Here is an 18,667-nt window from a genome sequence, read left to right as displayed (position 1 = left end):
GATATTTAGAACTGTGTTTATGAGTAAATCCAACATCCTAAGTAGGGCACCAGTAACGGGGCCTTACAAGTTGGTATCAGATCAAAGTTCGTGAGATTTAAGCATCCTACATGCTTAGACTCGAACAAAGAATGGGATTAAAGTAAGAAAAGAAAGAAGATGTCTGTACGAGAATGCCATGTGCCACTCAAGCAAGCTAAGTGAAGGTAAAGTATGTGATTAATTTCACATGTAAAGTAGAATTGTATGAATGCTAGCTTAATTGCTAGGGATAGAAGTATATGATGATATGAACTGTTAGATTGTTTAACTGTTTAAGAATAGAATTAGCACAAATAGACTCATAAGAGAAAGTGTATAGTAAACGGAAAGTAACGTGAGCAGCTAATCACAGCTGGCCACTGTTATTACCTGTTAGCCTTACTATCCTTGTACTAAATAGTTCCTTGAGTAATGACCTTTGTGTTTTCCCTTCCAGAATACGATGGTTGTATCTAGGGCAGTTGTTGGAGCAGGAGGCCGCACTGGATGACGTGGCAGGCCTCGTCGTGTTCAACAACCTTCGGTAGAAGCAGCTTCCAACACAGGAGATGAAGGAAGCGCTGCTGGACGAAACCCAAGCAAAAACGAAGGGGTCCAACTGGATCCCGCAATTCAATCTGCCATTGCTTAAGCGGTAGAAACTGCTGTGAAGAACATGAATACCGAAAAGTCTGCTGGAAGTCGGGAAAAGACAGCTGAGAAGTCGGGGGAAAAGAGTAAGAAGGATGATGAGAAGGATAAGGAGGAATCGAGTGTGGTTAAATCAGTAAAGGTTGATTATAGGAGAAGAGACCGAGGTGGGTGCAACTACAAGTCGTTCAAAGGCTGTGATCCACCGAAGCTAACTAGCTTGGGAGATGCAATCGCTACTCACCAATGGATAACCATGATGGACAAGGTTATCCGAATTAGCGATTGCCGTCCCGACCAAGCTATGGGCAACGCTACCCAATCTTTTGGTGAGGAAGCCATGTACTGGTGGGAGTCGATTGAGCAGAGAAGGAGTCGGGAATAGATCAAGGCTTTGAGATGGGACGATTGGAGGAGTTAGTGATGAAGCGATTATGTGCTGATGCTGAAGTGGATAGAGTTGAAATGAAATTTCTGAGTCTGAAAGCGGGCAAGATGACACACCGCGAATACACCACTGGGTTCAATCGCATGTCAAGGTTGGTGCCAAACTTGGTGAACACTAAGGCCAAGCGGATCAAAATGTTCGCGTCTTGGTCAAGGCTGGTAGACCGGGTTCACGGAAATGGTTGACGACGACTTGTCGGCAGATGAAGTGGCGGTGGAAGAGAAGAAGGATAAGAAGTTGGTCGCTCCTGCTAAATGACCTGGTACTCAGTTGTGGAACCTCAAGAACAAACAGCCGAGAATTTGGGATAAGAGGTCGTGTAAGACCTGCGGAAAGATGCACGGTGGCGAGTGTATGTGAAATAGAAGTTCTGATGTTTGTAACAAATGCGGGAAGGCTCATGGTTGGGAACACATGCTTGGGTCTAATGCGTGTTATAAGTGTGGGAAGGTAGGGCATTATGCCAATGAGTGCAGTGCGAAGCCAGCATGTTACAAATGTGGCAAGACAGACCATATGGCAAGGGAGTGCACCGAGTGAGTCTAGGGGAAGTGGAAAGAAAGATGCTGATCAAGAAAGGACAAGGACTAGAGCCTACATGCTGACCCAGGAACAAGCCAAACAGATCCCTGATGTTGTGACTGGTACGTTTTTAGTAAACGGTATCTCTGCTTCAGTATTATTTGATTCGGGTGCGAATAAAATTTTTGTAGCTACGGCATTTAGTAAACTAGCGAAAATGAAATATTGTCGAGTGTCTGAAACCTTCATAGTAGAAACCGCTAGTGACACCTCGGTGAAAATAATGAAAATGGGTAAGGACTGTAAGATAGAATTAGAGGGACATGAGTTCCCTGTTACTATGTATGTTATGACCTTAGGAGGGTTCAATGTTGTTTTGGGAATGGATTGGTTGTCCGAGTATGAAGCTCAGATAGTGTGTAAGAGTAGGATAATAAAGCTAAAGTCTTTGGATGGTAGTGCGGTGACGGTTTATGGTGATAAGGAAAGTTCTGGGCTTAATGTCATTTCGATGATAAAAGCCGAGGGTTTGTTGAGGCGAGGGTGTGGTGCCTACCTGGCGTATGTTATCAACACTACGGCCGAGACGAAAGAAATGGAAGACGTTCCTATCGTGCGCGACTACCCAGAAGTATTCCCTGAGGATATTCCGAGGTTGCCACCGGAGCGTGAGATAGAATTCCAAATTGATTTGATACTAGGAGCCCAGCCCGTCGCAAAAGCACGTTACCGTCTAGCGCTGTCTGAGATGAAAGAACTGATGTCCCAACTGCAAGAACTCCTCGACAAAGGTTTCATAAGACCAAGTGTTCCCCCTTGGGGCGCGCCAGTGTTGTTCGTGAAGAAGAAGGATGGAAGTATGAGAATGTGCATAGACTATCGCGAGTTGAACAAGCTTACGGTAAATAATAGATATCCTTTGCCAAGGACTGATGATCTGTTCGACCAATTGCAAGGTTCAAGTTGGTTCTCATGAATAGCTATCAGATCAGGCTATCATCAAATTAAAGTGAAAGAGGCAGACATTCCTAAAACAACGTTTTGGACGCGGTATGGACACTACGAGTTCCTCGTGATGTCATTCGGTCTAACAAATGCTCCTGTAACATTTATGGATATGATGAATAAGGTGTGTCGGCCGATGTTGGATAAGTCAGTTATCATCTTCATCGATGATATATTGATTTACTCAAAAAGCGAGTCTGATCATGCTGAGCATCTGAGAGAAGTATTGGAGACTCTGAAGAAAGAGAAGTTGTACGCTAAGTTTTCAAAATGCGCGTTCTGGTTACGAGAAGTGCAATATCTAGGTCACATGATTAATCATGAAGGGATTACCGTGGACCCAGCTAAGATTGAGGCGATAACAAATTGGAAGACTCTGCGGAATCCGACTGATATACGAAGCTTCTTAGGGTTAGCTGGCTACTATAGGAGATTCATCGAAGGTTTCTCCAAGATAGACGCACCGTTGACCGCTATGACCCGAAAGTCGGTAGTATTCAGTTGGGGTAAGTTTCAAGAGGAAACTTCTGAGGAATTAAAGAAAAGACTCACGCAAGCTCCAATCCTTGCTTAGCCCGATGGCGACGGACATTTGGTTGTTTGTACTGATACTTCGCATCGTGGGTTAGGTTGCGTGTTGATGCAACGAGGGAAGGTGATAGCTTATGCGTCTAGACAGTTGAAAGTCCATGAGAGTACTTATCCGACACATGATTTAGAGCTAGCAGCATTAGTATATGCTCTTAAGATATGGAGACATTATCTGTATGGTACTAAGCGTACCATTTACACAGATCATAAGAGTTTAAAGTACTTCTTCGAACAAGATTGAACATCAGTACGGCGTATCATCCTCAAACAGATGGACAGTCTGAAAGGACGATCCAAACCCTTTAGGACATGCTACGTGCTTGTGTTATAGACTTTAGAGGAAGCTGGGATGATCACTTGCATCTGGCAGAGTTCTCTTATAACAACATCTACCATTCAAGTATTGGTATGCCACCGTTTGAGATGCTTTACGGTAGACGATGTAGAACCCCGGTATGTTGGGGAGAGATTGGTCAGAAAGATATGGGAAGTTTAGAAGTTGTGCAAGAAACTTCTTCAAAGTTCAATCAGGTCAAGGCAAGAATGAAAGTTGCTCAAGACAGACAGAAGTCGTATGTTGATAAGCGGCGACGACCGATTGAGTTTCACGTTGGTGACAATGTGATGCTCAAGGTCTCGCCTTGGAAAGGAATTATTCTTTCAGGAAGAGGGGAAAGCTGAGTCCGAGGTACATTGGACCGTTCGAGATTTAGATCGAGTAGGTGAAGTGGCTTACAAGATAGCTTTACCAGAAGAGTTGGAAGGAATTCATTCTACATTTCATGTCTCTCATCTGAGGAACTGTCTAGCTGATGACACGTCTCATGTGCCGTTAATGGACATTGAGGTTGATGAATAGTTGAACTACATTGAGCAACCAATCGAGATAGTTGACCGCAAGGAAAAGCAACTCCGACGCAAGGTTATACTCTTAGTGAAAGTGCTATGGAAGCATCGCAAAGGATCGGACGCTACATGGGAAGCCGAGTAAGAGATGCGCAAGTTTTATCCAAATTTGTTTTAGTAATAGTTAGGTTTCGGGGACGAAACCTCTTTAAGGAGGGAAGACTTGTAGTTCGGTTAATAAAATGAATATACGAGTTATTATGAGTCGGGCTAGTGTTGGGTTAAATGGATATGGGTTATGGACTTGGGTTAGGAAGGAAAGAGGAAAAGACCATGGGCTTAAGCCCGTAATCCATAATTATATAAACCTTAATTTCCCATTTATCATTCATTTACACATATTCCATACACTACCAAGACACACACATAAGATCTCTCTCTAATTTCTCTTCTTTCTCTAGCTGAACCAAGATAGAAAACTGATCCTGATCCAAAGTAATGATAGTATGATGTAGTATGAACTCAAATCCGTTAGATTTAGTCACGAAACGATGAGCCGACACCGTTAAACCATTAAAGTCACGGGATCCGGGTGGAATCGGGTATAAACCGAACCTAAGATGAGCTTAGGGGTCACCCTAGCTCAGATCTGATCGAACGGGACGAGAAACGGTGAAAACGGTGGAAAACGAGTGAGATCTCGTTTTTCCGGCGAAGTTGCGGTTTCCGGCGACGGCGGCGCCGGAAAACGGCGTACGAGTATAATGATATGTCGGAGAATGTTTCTGACATTCTCTGACCTAACCCTAATTCGTTAACGGGGAGTTAACGAACTAGGGGTGATTCGTCAAGCGATTCGTTAATGGAAGCTTAACGAACTAGCCTTAGTTCGTGTCCCAATTCGCTATGGAAAAGATAACAAATTACCCCCGATTCGCTATAACCATTCGTTATCAGAGATAACGAATCAGAAGGTCCAATTCGTTACATGGACTGCTTCATTATATGGACTGATTCGTCAAGGGACCAGTTCGTTATAAGGTCCAATTCGTATACAGGACCGGTTTTTAGAGGGTTAAATTCGTTACAAGGACCAGTTCGTTATGACAAACCAATTCGTTAAAGAACCAAGTAACGAACTAAAAGTTTAATGAAATGACAGAACAGTCCTTGGACTTAGAGAAAGAATGATTTAATTACAATATAGCCCTTGGACTTTATTAATTTATGAAAGATACCTTAAAGGATTAAGAGGTTAACAATAAAATATAATCATGAAATCCTAAGGGAAAATGTGTTAAGACAGTTAATGAAAATAAAATTTTTCCAAGCTAACCTGGCAGCTTAACCCCAGCCAGGGGCTTTGTCGCCCCTAGAACCCCGCTTCCAGGGGCGCTGCCCCCGGACCCCCCGTTGAGGGTTATAATTAGACTAGAAACGTGATATGGGTAGTGATAGTTAATTGATACGTGTAATTGTTATACAGTTAGTCTCGCACAACTAAAGAAGAGAATAACTATTAACGGTGAACGTAACCGCGTTCAAGTGAGTTTCTAGCCCCACTTCCTTCTTATGTTTTCGGGGCTGTGTGCATACTTGATGTGATAGTTAATACACTTACCTTAAGTGGTAAATGTATGCTTGGTGTGATTTGTGTATGATGATTGCTTGACAGTGCGTGAACGATCTTCGGATATTGCATGTACCGTCAGGGGGTAGTTAAAGATATGATATATATATATATATATGATGTATGAATGATGTATGTATGTTATGTATGTTATGTATGTTATGTATGTTATGTTGATAGTACGTGAACGATCTTTGGATATTGCACGTATTATTAAGGAAGGTATGTAAAGACAGGTATGATTCAGTTGCACGAAACAAAGGGACCAGAACCTAATAATATCTGTGAGGATAGGCACCAGATCCTAATAATATCTGTGAGGATAGGGACCAGACCCTAATAATATCTGTGATGTTGGGGACAAGATCCTCATAATATCTGTGAGGTTATAGGGCGGAAGGCTCTTTAAGTTGTATGGATAGTTGTGCATGTAAAGTAAAGTATGAATGATGTACACACCTTCGGGCATGTGTGCAAGTATGCGAACTGATTGTATGCTACTAGAACTCACTCAGCGTAGCTGACTTTTAGTATGCACGCATGTGAGTAGAATGATGCAGCTCGCTTGAGGGGAAACACATGGCATGAATTGAAGACATTGGCATCTCAAGGAAATGTTATGTTATTCAAAAGACAATGTTTTATGTTTAAATGATTTGAATGCTCGTTAAGACAAGAATTGATGGTTATGTAATATAATGGTTTGAAGTTATTATTATTCCGCGAAGTTTTAATTAACTCTGATATTTAGAACTGTGTTTATGAGTAAATCCAACGTCCAAAGTAGGGCACCGGTAACGGGCCCTTACAAGTTCATGCTGGGATAATACGATTTAAACATTTTCATGACTTTGCTAATATAGACAAGTTGGTGTAACTATTAATTTTTTATGTAGACAATCTTACTCTATAATATTTTGGTTAGGCCAACCTAATTTTTAATATTTGTTTTCTCAATATGTTATTTATTATTATATGTATTCCATAATTATTTAACACAATTTATCCACAAAAGAGTTAGAAAAAATGGATGAGAAAGCTTTGGCTAATTCCTGAATGATATATATTAGAATCAACTATATGTCAAACACACTTGAAAGAAAATTAACATGTTATTGAATATTGATTAAAACTTTATTGTAAGTATCAATTAATTATAGTATTATGAAAGACTAAATTTATGTTTTTGATTGTCATAATAGTTTGTTTTGTAACATAATTTTATAATATACTTATAAAAAGAAATGTCTTATATAATGTTTATCTTTTAACATCTTTTAACATTGATGTGTAATAAATGTTAAAATTGATGTGTAAATAAACATGAGTATTATCTTAGAGTAATAAACATTACAGTTATTGATGTGTAATAAATGTCTTAGATAGAGTTTATCTTTTGAATCAACATTGAGATAGAAGTTTTGTTGAATCAACATTGTAAAATTGTTTTATTGATTTGGAGACTAATTTCTCTTGTTTGCTTATTGTTGTACTGATGGTATAAGTTATAAAATATTTTAACTTTTTATTTATCTTTGTTAGTCTTTGTATATTTTTGTATTTGATTCAAATAAGTTATGATGTCTTATAAATCATGTAAAAGTATCATTTATTTATAAGTACAACATTTGCATTTCATTAAATTTTTATGATGTTACATATATATTATGTTTTAAATATGTTCCACCGTGTGTAACACGGGTACTATCCTAAATCATTATTAGAAACTAATGATATGTTTCTTTTAAGAGATTTGAATCACTTGAAGCTTGCTAATGTTAGAAAAGAAATGACACATTTGGATTTGGAAAATAAAGTTAGTGAGAAGGTAAAATGGTTGTTAGAGTGTGAGAACTATGAGTCAAATTTTGATGATCTTCTAAACTCTTTAGAATCTGAAGATTAAAGTTAAGGTAAACACTTATTCAATAACTTAGTTATGTAGTTGATTACTTTAAATTTTTTACTTTCATTGTTTACTTTGTATTTTCTGTTTAAGTTATTAGTTTAGTTCATAACTAGAAACTTCCAAAAACGTACAATAAACTTCCATAATCGTTTATTTTGTTTGTCATGTTGTGAAGGTAATTTGCTTTTTAGGTGAAATTTTGAAGAAGTTGATGGTTTGGTAAATTTGACGCCGACATGTTTAGATCTTCTTTTAGTCTCTCATTTTTATGTGTATATTTAGTTTGTTTTAGTTAAGCTTGTATTAAGACAATCTGAATAATCAATAGTTTGGTTACTAAGTTATGTTTATTATGTGTGTTTGTTTAATATGACAGTGAAAAAATATTATGATTTTGATGACCAGTTTGTTGCATTTTTTTTAAAAAGCATTTGAATTTCTAAGATTGCGGTTATAAAGTTATGTTAAATTTTATAACTTTCTAAATGTTTTCTTGTGAAATTTTATGATTGTCTATATTTTTATGGTAATAATTACATTCACATATTTTGTTTTTAGTTTTACATAATCTTCTAGATATTAATGTTAACGTTAATTCATTATGACATACATTAACATTTTAGTTTAATACTTAATCATGTTGGTATGTTAAACACTGTGTGAAATTAGATAATATAGTTTAAAAACTAATCGGGGACTCGATTGGACAGAAAATTTTGAAGTTCATACTAGGATAACACGGTTAAATATTTTCATGGCTTTGCTAAGGGGGGGAGGGGTGGTGGATGTGGTGTGATCACTCATCACACACCCCGCCCAATCAAATGGTGCCACATCACCAACCCCAAATCCATCACATGTGATGGCTTTTTACTAGGGGTGGTGGTGTGGTGTGATGGTGTGTGATGGTTTTTTTTTAATAAATACTAAATTAAATAAAAAGAAAACAATATTTTACATTAACTAAAAAATAAAACAAGATTACATTAAACAAATACAACTAAATTAAAAAAACCGACAAAAAAAAAACCTACGGCCCTTCCCAACCCCACTTGTCGCATATCTCGCGTTTTCGTTGAAGTAGGAGCGATTTAACGGGTTCATCAAGATGGTCGTGCGGTTGTAGGAGGATTTGTAGATCGGCGTTTTTATGTTTTTCATTCAAATGGTTGATATACGCCTCCTCACGCTTCATTTTTAAAATATGAGCCTCTTTCCTAAACTCCTTCTTCTCGGCCATTTCCCCCATCCTAGCCGACTTGTATTCGGCGAAGTTTTCGGCCACCACTTCCTTTCCAAGTCTTGACGGTTCCCCACTTTTCTTGCGATTCGGCCGTGTGGGTGTGGGTATGTTTTCGTCGGGATTGTCTTCGGGTTCTTCGTTCAAGTTCATGTTCGGCATGTTGCATGACAAGCCGCCGGTAGACGTCGTGTAGTCCCCGGACTCGGAAGTTTTTGATCTTTTTGAACAAGATCCTTTCTTCCTTGGAGCCGTTGGTCCCTTCAAATCGACCAACGGAATCGGTACCCACTTCGTGTGACGTCTCGCAATCTGCCACGCATCCAAGTGGGGAAAATCCTTAACTTTGTAAACCGAGACATATTCGCGCAAAGCGTTCGTTATCTTAGTCGCCTCGCTCGCTCCGCTTTGTGGAGTTCGGGTCTACAAAACATTTAGAAAAATATATTTATAACAAATTGTAAAAATAAAGTACTAGATTATAAAATAAATAAACTAAAATAGTTACCTCTTGGACGTAACAAGCGTTAAATTTTGACATTTTTCGATTCAAATCTCTCCACTTGCCAATCATTTGATCCTTGTTTCGTGCGGTTGCGACGGGAAGTTGCGAGAAATGTTCTTTAATACGTTTCCATAACGCGTCTTTTTTTGTTGGTTTGAGCGTTTTTTTGATTCGGAGCAATGTAAATAAGCCTTGGTCAAGGCGACCTCCTCATCGGCCAACCAACGCCGAGCACCTCTTTGATGCGGCTCCTCATCCTCGGATTCATCTTCATCCAAAGTTTGCACATCGTGAAGAAAAGCACTTGCAAATTGATGTATAACATCGTTATTGTCTAGGGGACCGGCGGACATTTGGGACGGTTGAGAGCCAAACATTTGAGACGGTTGAGACGGTTGAGATCCAAAATTTTGAAAAGCATTATTTGGGTAATTTTGGGTAGAAAAAGGGGGTATAAAAGGTTGGTTTTGATACGATTGGTTTTGGGACGGTTGATAATAACGTTGTTGTTGGGAAGGTTGTTGTTGGTTTTGGTACGGTTGAAAAGGTTGGGGATAATAAGGTTGTTGTTCGGAAGGTTGGTTTGTGTCGGGTTCGTCTTGTAAGCGAAATCTCGTCGGTTCGCCTAGATTTTGTCGAACCTTTGGTCGGGGTTTGGGTTTTCTTTGAATCCGAACCACGTTTCTTAGAACCCTCCATTTGATATGTTAAAAATGGTGTGTGTAATAGAAGATTTTGAGTTGGATTTGTGTATGTTTTGAAGATATATTTATAATGTTTTTATTGTGTTTGGTATTAATGTTTTTTTTTTATTTTTTCAATTCCAACGGCTACATTGAACCCCCCAACGGCTCTTTCTTCTTGGAAAACACCCCGCGTGATGGCCATCACGCAAATTTGATATTTTCGAGTGACCATAGGTTCGGCGGCGGTGTTGCCTACCTCATCACGCGTGACGGGGAGGCCATCACGCACCGCCCCGTCCTACCTAATATAGACAAGTTTGTATAACTATTAACTTTTTATGTAAACAATGTTACATTCTAATATTTTGTTTAGGCTATGTTAATATACGGTTGTATTTTGTTATTTATCTATTTTCAAACTATGCTAGTAAATTAATAATTTCCTGACTATGTATGGCAACCTACATGGGTTTAACTAGTAGTTTGAACTCATAAACCCACCCCTTTGCTGCTGCTGCTGCTGCTGCCGCCGCCTCCATTCCATTCAGAAACAAACATAAACATGTGGTACCTGTGCGTGTTCTACCACAGATTATTAGACTACTGAAAACCTGAATTCGAATCACTGGCAGACCTATTTGGCGCATTGGATAACCTTGAATGGAAGGGCATCACCACCCATATTCTCCATTCCACTACGTTAATCTTCCTTCTGAGGACATCGCACGCAATAGAAGTATCTTTGTAGTTGAATTTGCAGGTATTCTTGTGAAATATGGGGAGAATATGAGGAACTGAAAGAGGCAATAAACAGTTATCCGGATGATAGAAAGCTGCCCTACTTGACTCCGGATACCACTTTTAGGATACTTTTGGAAAAACAATTGCCTTCAACGACCAAACAGCTCGCATTCAACCCATGGATTCAGGTATTCTCTTTCTTTCTTCGATATTTGCAGGTATTCTTGTGACGAGCTGGACCTGAGTTCAACATTTCCCTTTACAGTTGTTAACTTGAAATTTATGTACCTAAAGGTGTCATGTTACTAATACACAACTATCAATTCAACGGGCTTAAATTCAGGGTCGGGTTGACTTGAAGGGTCAGGGCGCTCTGGTGATTGAGTATCAATTGAAAAGGGTCTTTCTTTCTAGTCGGAATATTCTGGGTTAGGCGGGGTTGGGTCGACCCGCAAGCACTTTGCTTGTCGATTTTTAAGTAAAAAATAATTTAAATCATTGAATAAAAAGGTTGGGGGATTGTATGCACAAAACATAGAGAACCTATTTGGTTGGCCCGTTTTAACATATTCATTTTAAGTCATTTTTAGTCGTTAGTCTGAGATAAAAGTATAACCCAAATCGACCCATTTATACACAAATAAGTCAAAATTGCTATTTATAGCACAGACCAAGTGTCCTTTATAGTTTCTTCTAATTTAAAGCTTTCAGGGAGCAGATATTGATATCAGGGTGGTGCGTGATGGTCGTGGGCCCGATTGCAACGTTTGGAGTAACTTTAAACAGGTAAGTTTTAAACCGTTTTTTATTTTTTAAAACTTCGTTTCACAAGATCGTTAAATAACTAAAATATCAACAGTATCTAACTTTCTGATCGTTTATATTGACAGTCATCATCATCATCATCATCGTACTCAGTATATCCCACCAATAGCAATGCTATGGTAGGGTCTGAGGAGGGTAAGATGTAGACAGCCTTACCTCTATCCCATAGGGATAGAGAGGCTGCTTCCGGTGAGACCCCCGGCTCGATAGTAGTTTTGCATCAAGCCTTGGACATAAGGCACATAGCACTCAATCATCGGGACACCGGCTAATCGGTGCATGTGCCCTTGTCTTTCGGCTATCAACGCCACCACATGATGCCTGATTAACCTTCCGCCACTTTTAACGTTATTTTCACGAGATTAGTAAAATAACGTCAAAATTAGTGCAATTTTACTTTTGCCCACCCGAGGGTTCACACATATATACATTATATGCGCGCACCGCAAGCAGGGCGTGTTTATATTGACAGTATGGATTACAAATGCCAGTTTCACTTTTAAGAGCAGATAATAACCTTCCTCCTTGGCGTCCAGGACTAAAAGAGGTAACACCTCTTATAGAGTTATAGGCATGTGAACAAACTCAACTAACACAAACGGAGCATGTTCGTGTTCGTTCGTTAACTTTAACTGAATAAACGTTTGAACACGAACAATTAAACGAATTGTGTATTTTTGTTCGTGTTCGTTCGTTAAGAAAATGAACGCGTTTGTTCGTTAACAGGCATGACTGAGCTAAAACCAATTAAAAGTACATGTGAACAAGCATGTGTTGGGTCTAAAATGTTATTGACACTATACTAAATTGTAACGGGGTAAAACCAATTATGTACATGTGAACAACAACGTGCTGGGTCTAAAATGTTATTTAAACTGTACTATATTGTGATGGGCGTAAATTTTTGAAATGCGTATATTAATGAATGTAAACTGATGAACTTAATCAAACATAAACGAACAAATGTAAATGAATTAAATTAACGAATGTAAAGAACGTTCATGGACATAATGCAGGAACAAGACAGTTGTTCATGCTTGATTTTTTTAAATAAACTTTCTGCCGAGCGGTTCATGAAACGTTTGGTTTGCTTGTGGGCCTAATTTTATATAACAAAACATAATATTGATTTTTTTAAATTATTCATGGTATCTTAGGTACTTGATGCAATAATATGCGACCCACCATACGGTGTACGTGCCGGAGGTCGTAAATCCGGGGGTCGGAAACTACTAAAAGGAGTCGTGGGCCCGTACACAGTTCCTGAGGAGAAACGAACCGGTCACATACTGTCGACAGCTGCATACAGCTTAGCTGAGTGTGTACATGATCTGCTTGACTTAGCAGCCAAAATGCTCGTGATGGGTGGTCGGCTTGTTTACTTTTATCCTATTGTAGAGACAGTGAAACTCTAGATGTTGAATTCCCAAAACACCCTTGTTTCAAGTTAGTTGCTAGTTGTGAACAGATTCTAAGTTATCGGTACAGCAGGGTATTATTGACAATGGTAAAGATTGCACCGTATACAGATGATATTAAAGAAGCCGCAAGGTTACAACATTTGGATTTTAAGGAAAATCATGTTAAGTGGTTGGAGGAAGGTAACCTTCATGCTGCGGTTTTTAGTCCTGAGTTCCCGCTATCTGATGATCAAGAGACAAAAGGTGTTAAGGATACTAGAAAAAATATAGGGGAAAGTATGTCTGAGATGATTAGACATGAATGGAGATTTTGTAGCATTTGCTAGGTTTTAGATGTTAGCTACTATGATGGTATTGTTTGAGATGATTATTTAGGGGGCTTTTGGATGTGGTTATTAAACATACTTATTGAATATTTTGATTTTAAGTTAGTCAATTTATTAATGTTAGAGAACTTTAGATATAATAATTATGGTTATCTGATTATTCAGGATTTTATTAACCACAGTAAAAATTGGTTGGTTAAAAAAATAAAAACCTAAAGTTTGTTGTGTTGACATCCACTATATCTCCACATTTAAATGCTAAAAGATAGAGAAATGGATGGTATTGGCATCTAATTAGCATGCCCAAACAAGAAGAATTCAAGGAAAATTAGATAGAAAGAAGTCAAAATCTTGACCTATGACTTTCATTGGGTTGACCACAAATAAAGTCAAATCTTAACCCTTTTTACAAAATCACAAACTACCCAATGCATGAATTCCTAATGTTCTCTCATTCAATTTCTTGATTCAATGATGGGTAGGTTCAGTAGGGCCATTGCAGCAGTGAAGGATCACACAAGCATTCGCCTAGCCCAGCGAGGCTCGTTAGCCGACCTTGATGTTGCAATCGTGAAGGCCACGTCACACAACGAATACCCGGCCGAGGAATGTTACATCCAACAAATCTTGACTCTAACATCCGACTCGCCTCTATATGTATCTTCATGTGTTAACACCATCTCTCGACGTCTAAACAAAACCCGAAGTGGGCTGTGGCCTTGAAGACGCTCATGTTGGTCTATCGACTGCTTCGCGATGGAAACAAGAGATACGCGCGTGAGATATTTTGTGCCACACGGCGTGGGACCCGTATGCTAAACATGTCTGATTTTAGGGACACACTTAGATCCAGCACGTGGGATTATGCAGTGTTTGTTAGGATGTATTCGCTGTTTCTTGATGAGGAGCTTGAATATAAAATGCAGGGAAAGAAAGGGACGGGTAGCTCGTTTGCACTCGAGGAAAACGAAGAAGAAGAAGAAGAACAAGTTACGGAACGTGAAGATGTAGTCGTACCTGTTCGGGAAATGGAAAACGAGCAATTATTTGCTCGGATTACTCATTTAACACAGCTTCTTGAGCGGTTTCTTGCTTGTCGGCCAGCAGGTTATATCTCCCCTCCCGTCTTACCCTTTCGTGATCATTGAACTGGTCGTCTTACCGGTCTACCAGGTTCTAAAAACCTATGAACATTTTCAATACTTTAAGTTAAATATATATATGACTAGTTTCACAAAATATGATGATGTAATGTTAAAAAAATAATATTTAAAAATACAAAGTTTTAATGAAATAAAACATGAAGCCTGAAAGCCTGCCTGACCAGTAATCAGATAGTTTAAATGTAGGTGGTTCAAATAGACTCGACCAGTCTGGTCTTTAAAACATTGCTACCAAGTCTATTTTGGGTTTTTTATACAAAAAATTGTTTTAAGAAAACTACAAGTGGGACTTAAAATGACTTAATCATAGTTTGTAATCATCATTGTATTAACTATTTCTTTCTTCCCCATGTTCATAGCAGTGACAAAAAGAACCTTGGACATTTGGTTTGTTGGAGTTCATTATAATTTGGTATATGAATTGCACCCCTTAAGTTAAAAGGAAGTAAAAATTCCTTCCATCTGTTTTTTTAGTTTTTTAACAAATTTACAAAACAAACATGATTATTTTATCAACCAAATGCTTCAGATAGACACAATACACTTTAACAAATTCTAATTCCATCAAACTTTATTAATTTGACAAATCATCTAATCCTTTAATTCATTAGAATAATTATGTGAACCAAACGCGTCGCATATTTTTATTTAAGTTGGCCCTTAATACAAGATCATTCAAGTCAGGTTTTTTGTTGTTATAATTTGTAATCATAATCAACACATTCCTAGTACTTTCTTCTCCATGTTGATTATAACAAAAAAAAAGCATACATTTATTTACTTTGTGGATTTTATCCACAGGTGAAGCAAGGCATGACAGGATGGTGATGGTGGCTCTATACACAATTCTAATTCAAAGTTTCCAAATTTATAGCGACATAAAAGAAGTAATGGGTGAACTGATGGACCGATTCGAATACCTCGCCCTCCCACATGCCACTAAGGTATACAATATAACCAACCGAGTGGCCAAACAGTACACTGAACTCGATATGTTCTACGACTGGTGCAAATCGGTTGGCATTGCAAGAACATCCGAGTACCCGGAAGTTGAAAAGATTACACAAAAGAAACTACAAGCCATGGATGGTATTGTCAAACTGAAATCAGATGAGGCAAAACATGATAGTTGAAGAACCAGGGGCGTTTTTGGTATTTCTACAAGTTAAAGTCAAGAAACAAAACCATGTTACTAGGACATCAGTTAGTTAGTTACTGTCTTTACTTATATTACGGGCCGGCAGTTGTAACTAAACGATAGTTATGTTTTTTATGTCTGGTAGTGGAAGTTCTGTTCTTTTTCTAACTGACACGCCCAACTGCATTCCAACTGAAACTAGGGTTTCGATTGATCTTGCGCTGTAAGCCAAAAGGTCCTTGTCTAAAGCGATTGAATCCTACGAAACCATTTTTATTATTAAATTTATGAAAATAATTTATAAAAAAGAATTATTATGAGGAGTAACTGACCTTCTCAAAAACGCATATGACTGTACTTCCACCAAACGAGAAATACCCAAACTGTAAAATAGAAAGTATCGTCAGAAATTGGGATTTTCGGTACAAAACCAATTTTAAGTAGAAAACTGCAAGAATCACATACACACTTGTACTTATATAAGGCGGTTGTATAACCGCCCCATTTTCTCTTTTAAGAGCTGTGTGCAGGCGTCTATGCGATTCTCTACTTAAAAATGGTTTTGTATTAGCATGCCCCGTATACATAGGTCCTTCAGTATAGATTATAGAACCAGTTTTAAGTAGGGGACATAGAGAAGCACATAAACACTTGAACCCATTAACCTTTAGCGCGTGTGCAAGTGCTTACGTGTATTTATGTAAAATTAGCTAAAAAGGACGTATTTATTTTAACCTCATCTCCTTTCTGGACATAATCTCCCTTCTTCTTGTTGAATGTGATACTGCCAACCATGGTTGCTCCAATTGCCACAAATGCCACCTAAGTAGTAATTATGATATAGATTCATTTTAAAAGTAATATAAAATTGGTAGTTTACACCAAATGTAGATCACAAACCTTCCCGAAATCTGAGGTTGATATAATCGATACGGAGCGTTTGTTCTCCGTGAACACGTTGCAATATTTACTATTTACCGCTATGGGGTTGACCTAATATTCACAAATGATAATATATATGAACACGAGAGAAACCAAAAACACCAAATGTAAGTAGTTGTGTGACATAATCGCATTGTGAACGTACCATGTATAAGCATCCTGGTATGTCAACAATCTGCTCTATCTTCCCTGAAACCGGGAAATGGAACCGATGATAATCCTGTCAAGAAAAATATAACCACTTGCATAATCGGTCAATATATTAAAAAAGATAAAAAAAAAAGAAAAAAAGAAAGAAAAAAAACATACCTGTGGTGCCAAACGAAATATCACAAGCGTGCCACCGACGAAAGCATCTGAGCAAGGCACATTTCCGAGAAGCCCTCGCAGCGAAAACTTCTTACCCTAAAATTTTATTAAATAAAGTTAAAATCATATTTGTCTGTTGTCTGATCACTGATCAGCAGGGTATTCGTGAGGCCCGTTTGTGAATAAAAACATATACTATTTGTGAGTGTAATATGGAGTTTAGTGAAAGAAACCTTGATCCAAAATCTAACACTTTCTTCAACTGTATTAAACGCCATTAACCGACAATCAGCAGCACAAACCGCCACATCATCACGCCCTGCAAAGGCAACTGGTCGGGCTCCCGGTTTCAACTCTCTTATAAAGAATTCATTGAATGTTTTAAAATGATACAAAGGGTATTTAACTTCAGCCATATTGATTTGATCCTATAGAATATCAACAACACAATATTATCAGAAAATAAGTTGTTAAACATGATTTATTTCGAGTAGAATTTTTTATCTTGCCTTGAAGAATTTGAGAAATGCGGGTATATCTTTTGCAGATTCGGTTGTATTCATTTTCTTGCCCTGCTTTTCTGATATGCTTTGCAATAACTCTTTTGCCCCTGCGGTTATATTAAAACAGTATTTAATAAAATGAATAAATATGAAATTTTATTATTCATTTTATTTATTAAATTAACCCAATTAGTAAATTACCTTTGTCCATAATCCCAAGGCCTACTTTAGATTGATAAATAGCTCTCATTGACAAAACAATCTTTCCATCAATTATTTCCTCCACAAGCCTCTTTTTCTTCCTATCAAAAACCTAACATCCAATGCAGTTGCTCAGGTATTGGCACGCACACACAGCAATTACTGTGCCAAGTGTACTTTATTAAGGCAAAATCCACGCGGTGACATTTTCGTAATCACCATAACGTTTCAACAAAATTGAACTAGAGTAATAACAATTATGCAACAGTTTACAAGTAGTGTAAATATTATTACTATAGTGTTCAGCTTTGTTGTGGTGTAATTACTCTATTTAGAGAAATTACCAAAAATGCCACCACGTGGATTTTCCTCACTTCGTACACTTCGCACCATAAAATTTATTTGTATTTGATCCTAACGCTATATCTATGTGTGTGTGTGTGCGCGCGTGCGTGCACTCATGTAAATAGCGCCCGTGCACTCATGTAAATATGTTGGTGCATAAATGTCAGTAGTTCATAGTCTAGTGTCTGTAATCGAGTCTGTAATGTTATTTATGTTTTTGTTTAAGCGAAGTTGTTAACAAGTTCGCCTAGGCGAACTTGTTGAACAAGCGAAGTTATGGACAACTTCGCCTGAACATATCAGGCGAAGTTGTCGTGTATTTATATACCAGCTTACGGCTTGGTTTGAGTGAGTCGTTTAAGTTCGTGTCAGTGGTTCGAGTTCATTGTAACGTGAGGACGAGAGTCTGTATCAGTGATTCATATCACGTGAGTTCAGTTATTAATATATAACGTGTTTCGGTTTATTCGTGTGTGTTTGTTTGATTTGCTTTCTACGCTCGTAACGATCTACGCAGGGATTCCGCACCTGAGTAGACCGAGATATCTCGTGTGATCCGTCCAGGGAACCTACAATTGGTAAAAGTAGATGTGATACAAACTAAAACTACTTGATTTTACGTGGAAACTCCTTACGAGTTTTGCATGTCTTCATATATATCTTTCCGAATGATAGGCAGAAAAGCGATTACCCAGTCAT

At 38.2% G+C, this 18,667-nt stretch overlaps 1 protein-coding gene and 2 pseudogenes across 2 annotated transcripts; 2 read left to right on the top strand and 1 right to left on the bottom strand.

Annotated features, from left to right (window-relative positions):
• The first annotated feature begins 697 nt into the window (after positions 1-697).
• On the top strand, positions 698-13,419 carry LOC143635456 (uncharacterized; annotated as a pseudogene). The gene is made up of 6 exons (XR_013154059.1): positions 698-940; positions 9,707-9,762; positions 10,815-10,983; positions 11,507-11,581; positions 12,093-12,167; positions 12,778-13,419. The product of XR_013154059.1 is annotated as an uncharacterized LOC143635456 (transcript).
• Positions 13,420-13,423: 4 nt separating this feature from the next.
• On the top strand, positions 13,424-15,693 carry LOC143635636 (putative clathrin assembly protein At1g03050; annotated as a pseudogene).
• A 76-nt stretch (positions 15,694-15,769) lies between these two features.
• Positions 15,770-17,830, bottom strand: LOC143635449 (phosphatidylserine decarboxylase proenzyme 2-like). The gene is made up of 10 exons (XM_077103284.1): positions 17,801-17,830; positions 17,624-17,735; positions 17,429-17,529; positions 17,153-17,347; positions 16,920-17,015; positions 16,756-16,830; positions 16,569-16,661; positions 16,404-16,490; positions 16,001-16,051; positions 15,770-15,927 (listed from the first exon to the last, which is right to left on the bottom strand). Exons 1-10 carry the CDS (start codon positions 17,828-17,830, stop codon positions 15,781-15,783), a joined length of 987 nt encoding a protein of 328 aa, XP_076959399.1. The 3' UTR covers positions 15,770-15,780.
• Between the last annotated feature and the right edge of the window lie 837 nt (positions 17,831-18,667).

Source organism: Bidens hawaiensis, unplaced genomic scaffold (genome assembly GCF_021521415.1).
Source record: "Bidens hawaiensis isolate Kalapana, Puna unplaced genomic scaffold, B.hawaiensis_p1.1 tig00000536_1, whole genome shotgun sequence".
Classification (NCBI taxonomy): domain Eukaryota; kingdom Viridiplantae; phylum Streptophyta; class Magnoliopsida; order Asterales; family Asteraceae; genus Bidens; species Bidens hawaiensis.
Note: the sequence above shows the minus strand (reverse complement) of the source record. Positions and strands in the feature narration are given on the sequence as shown.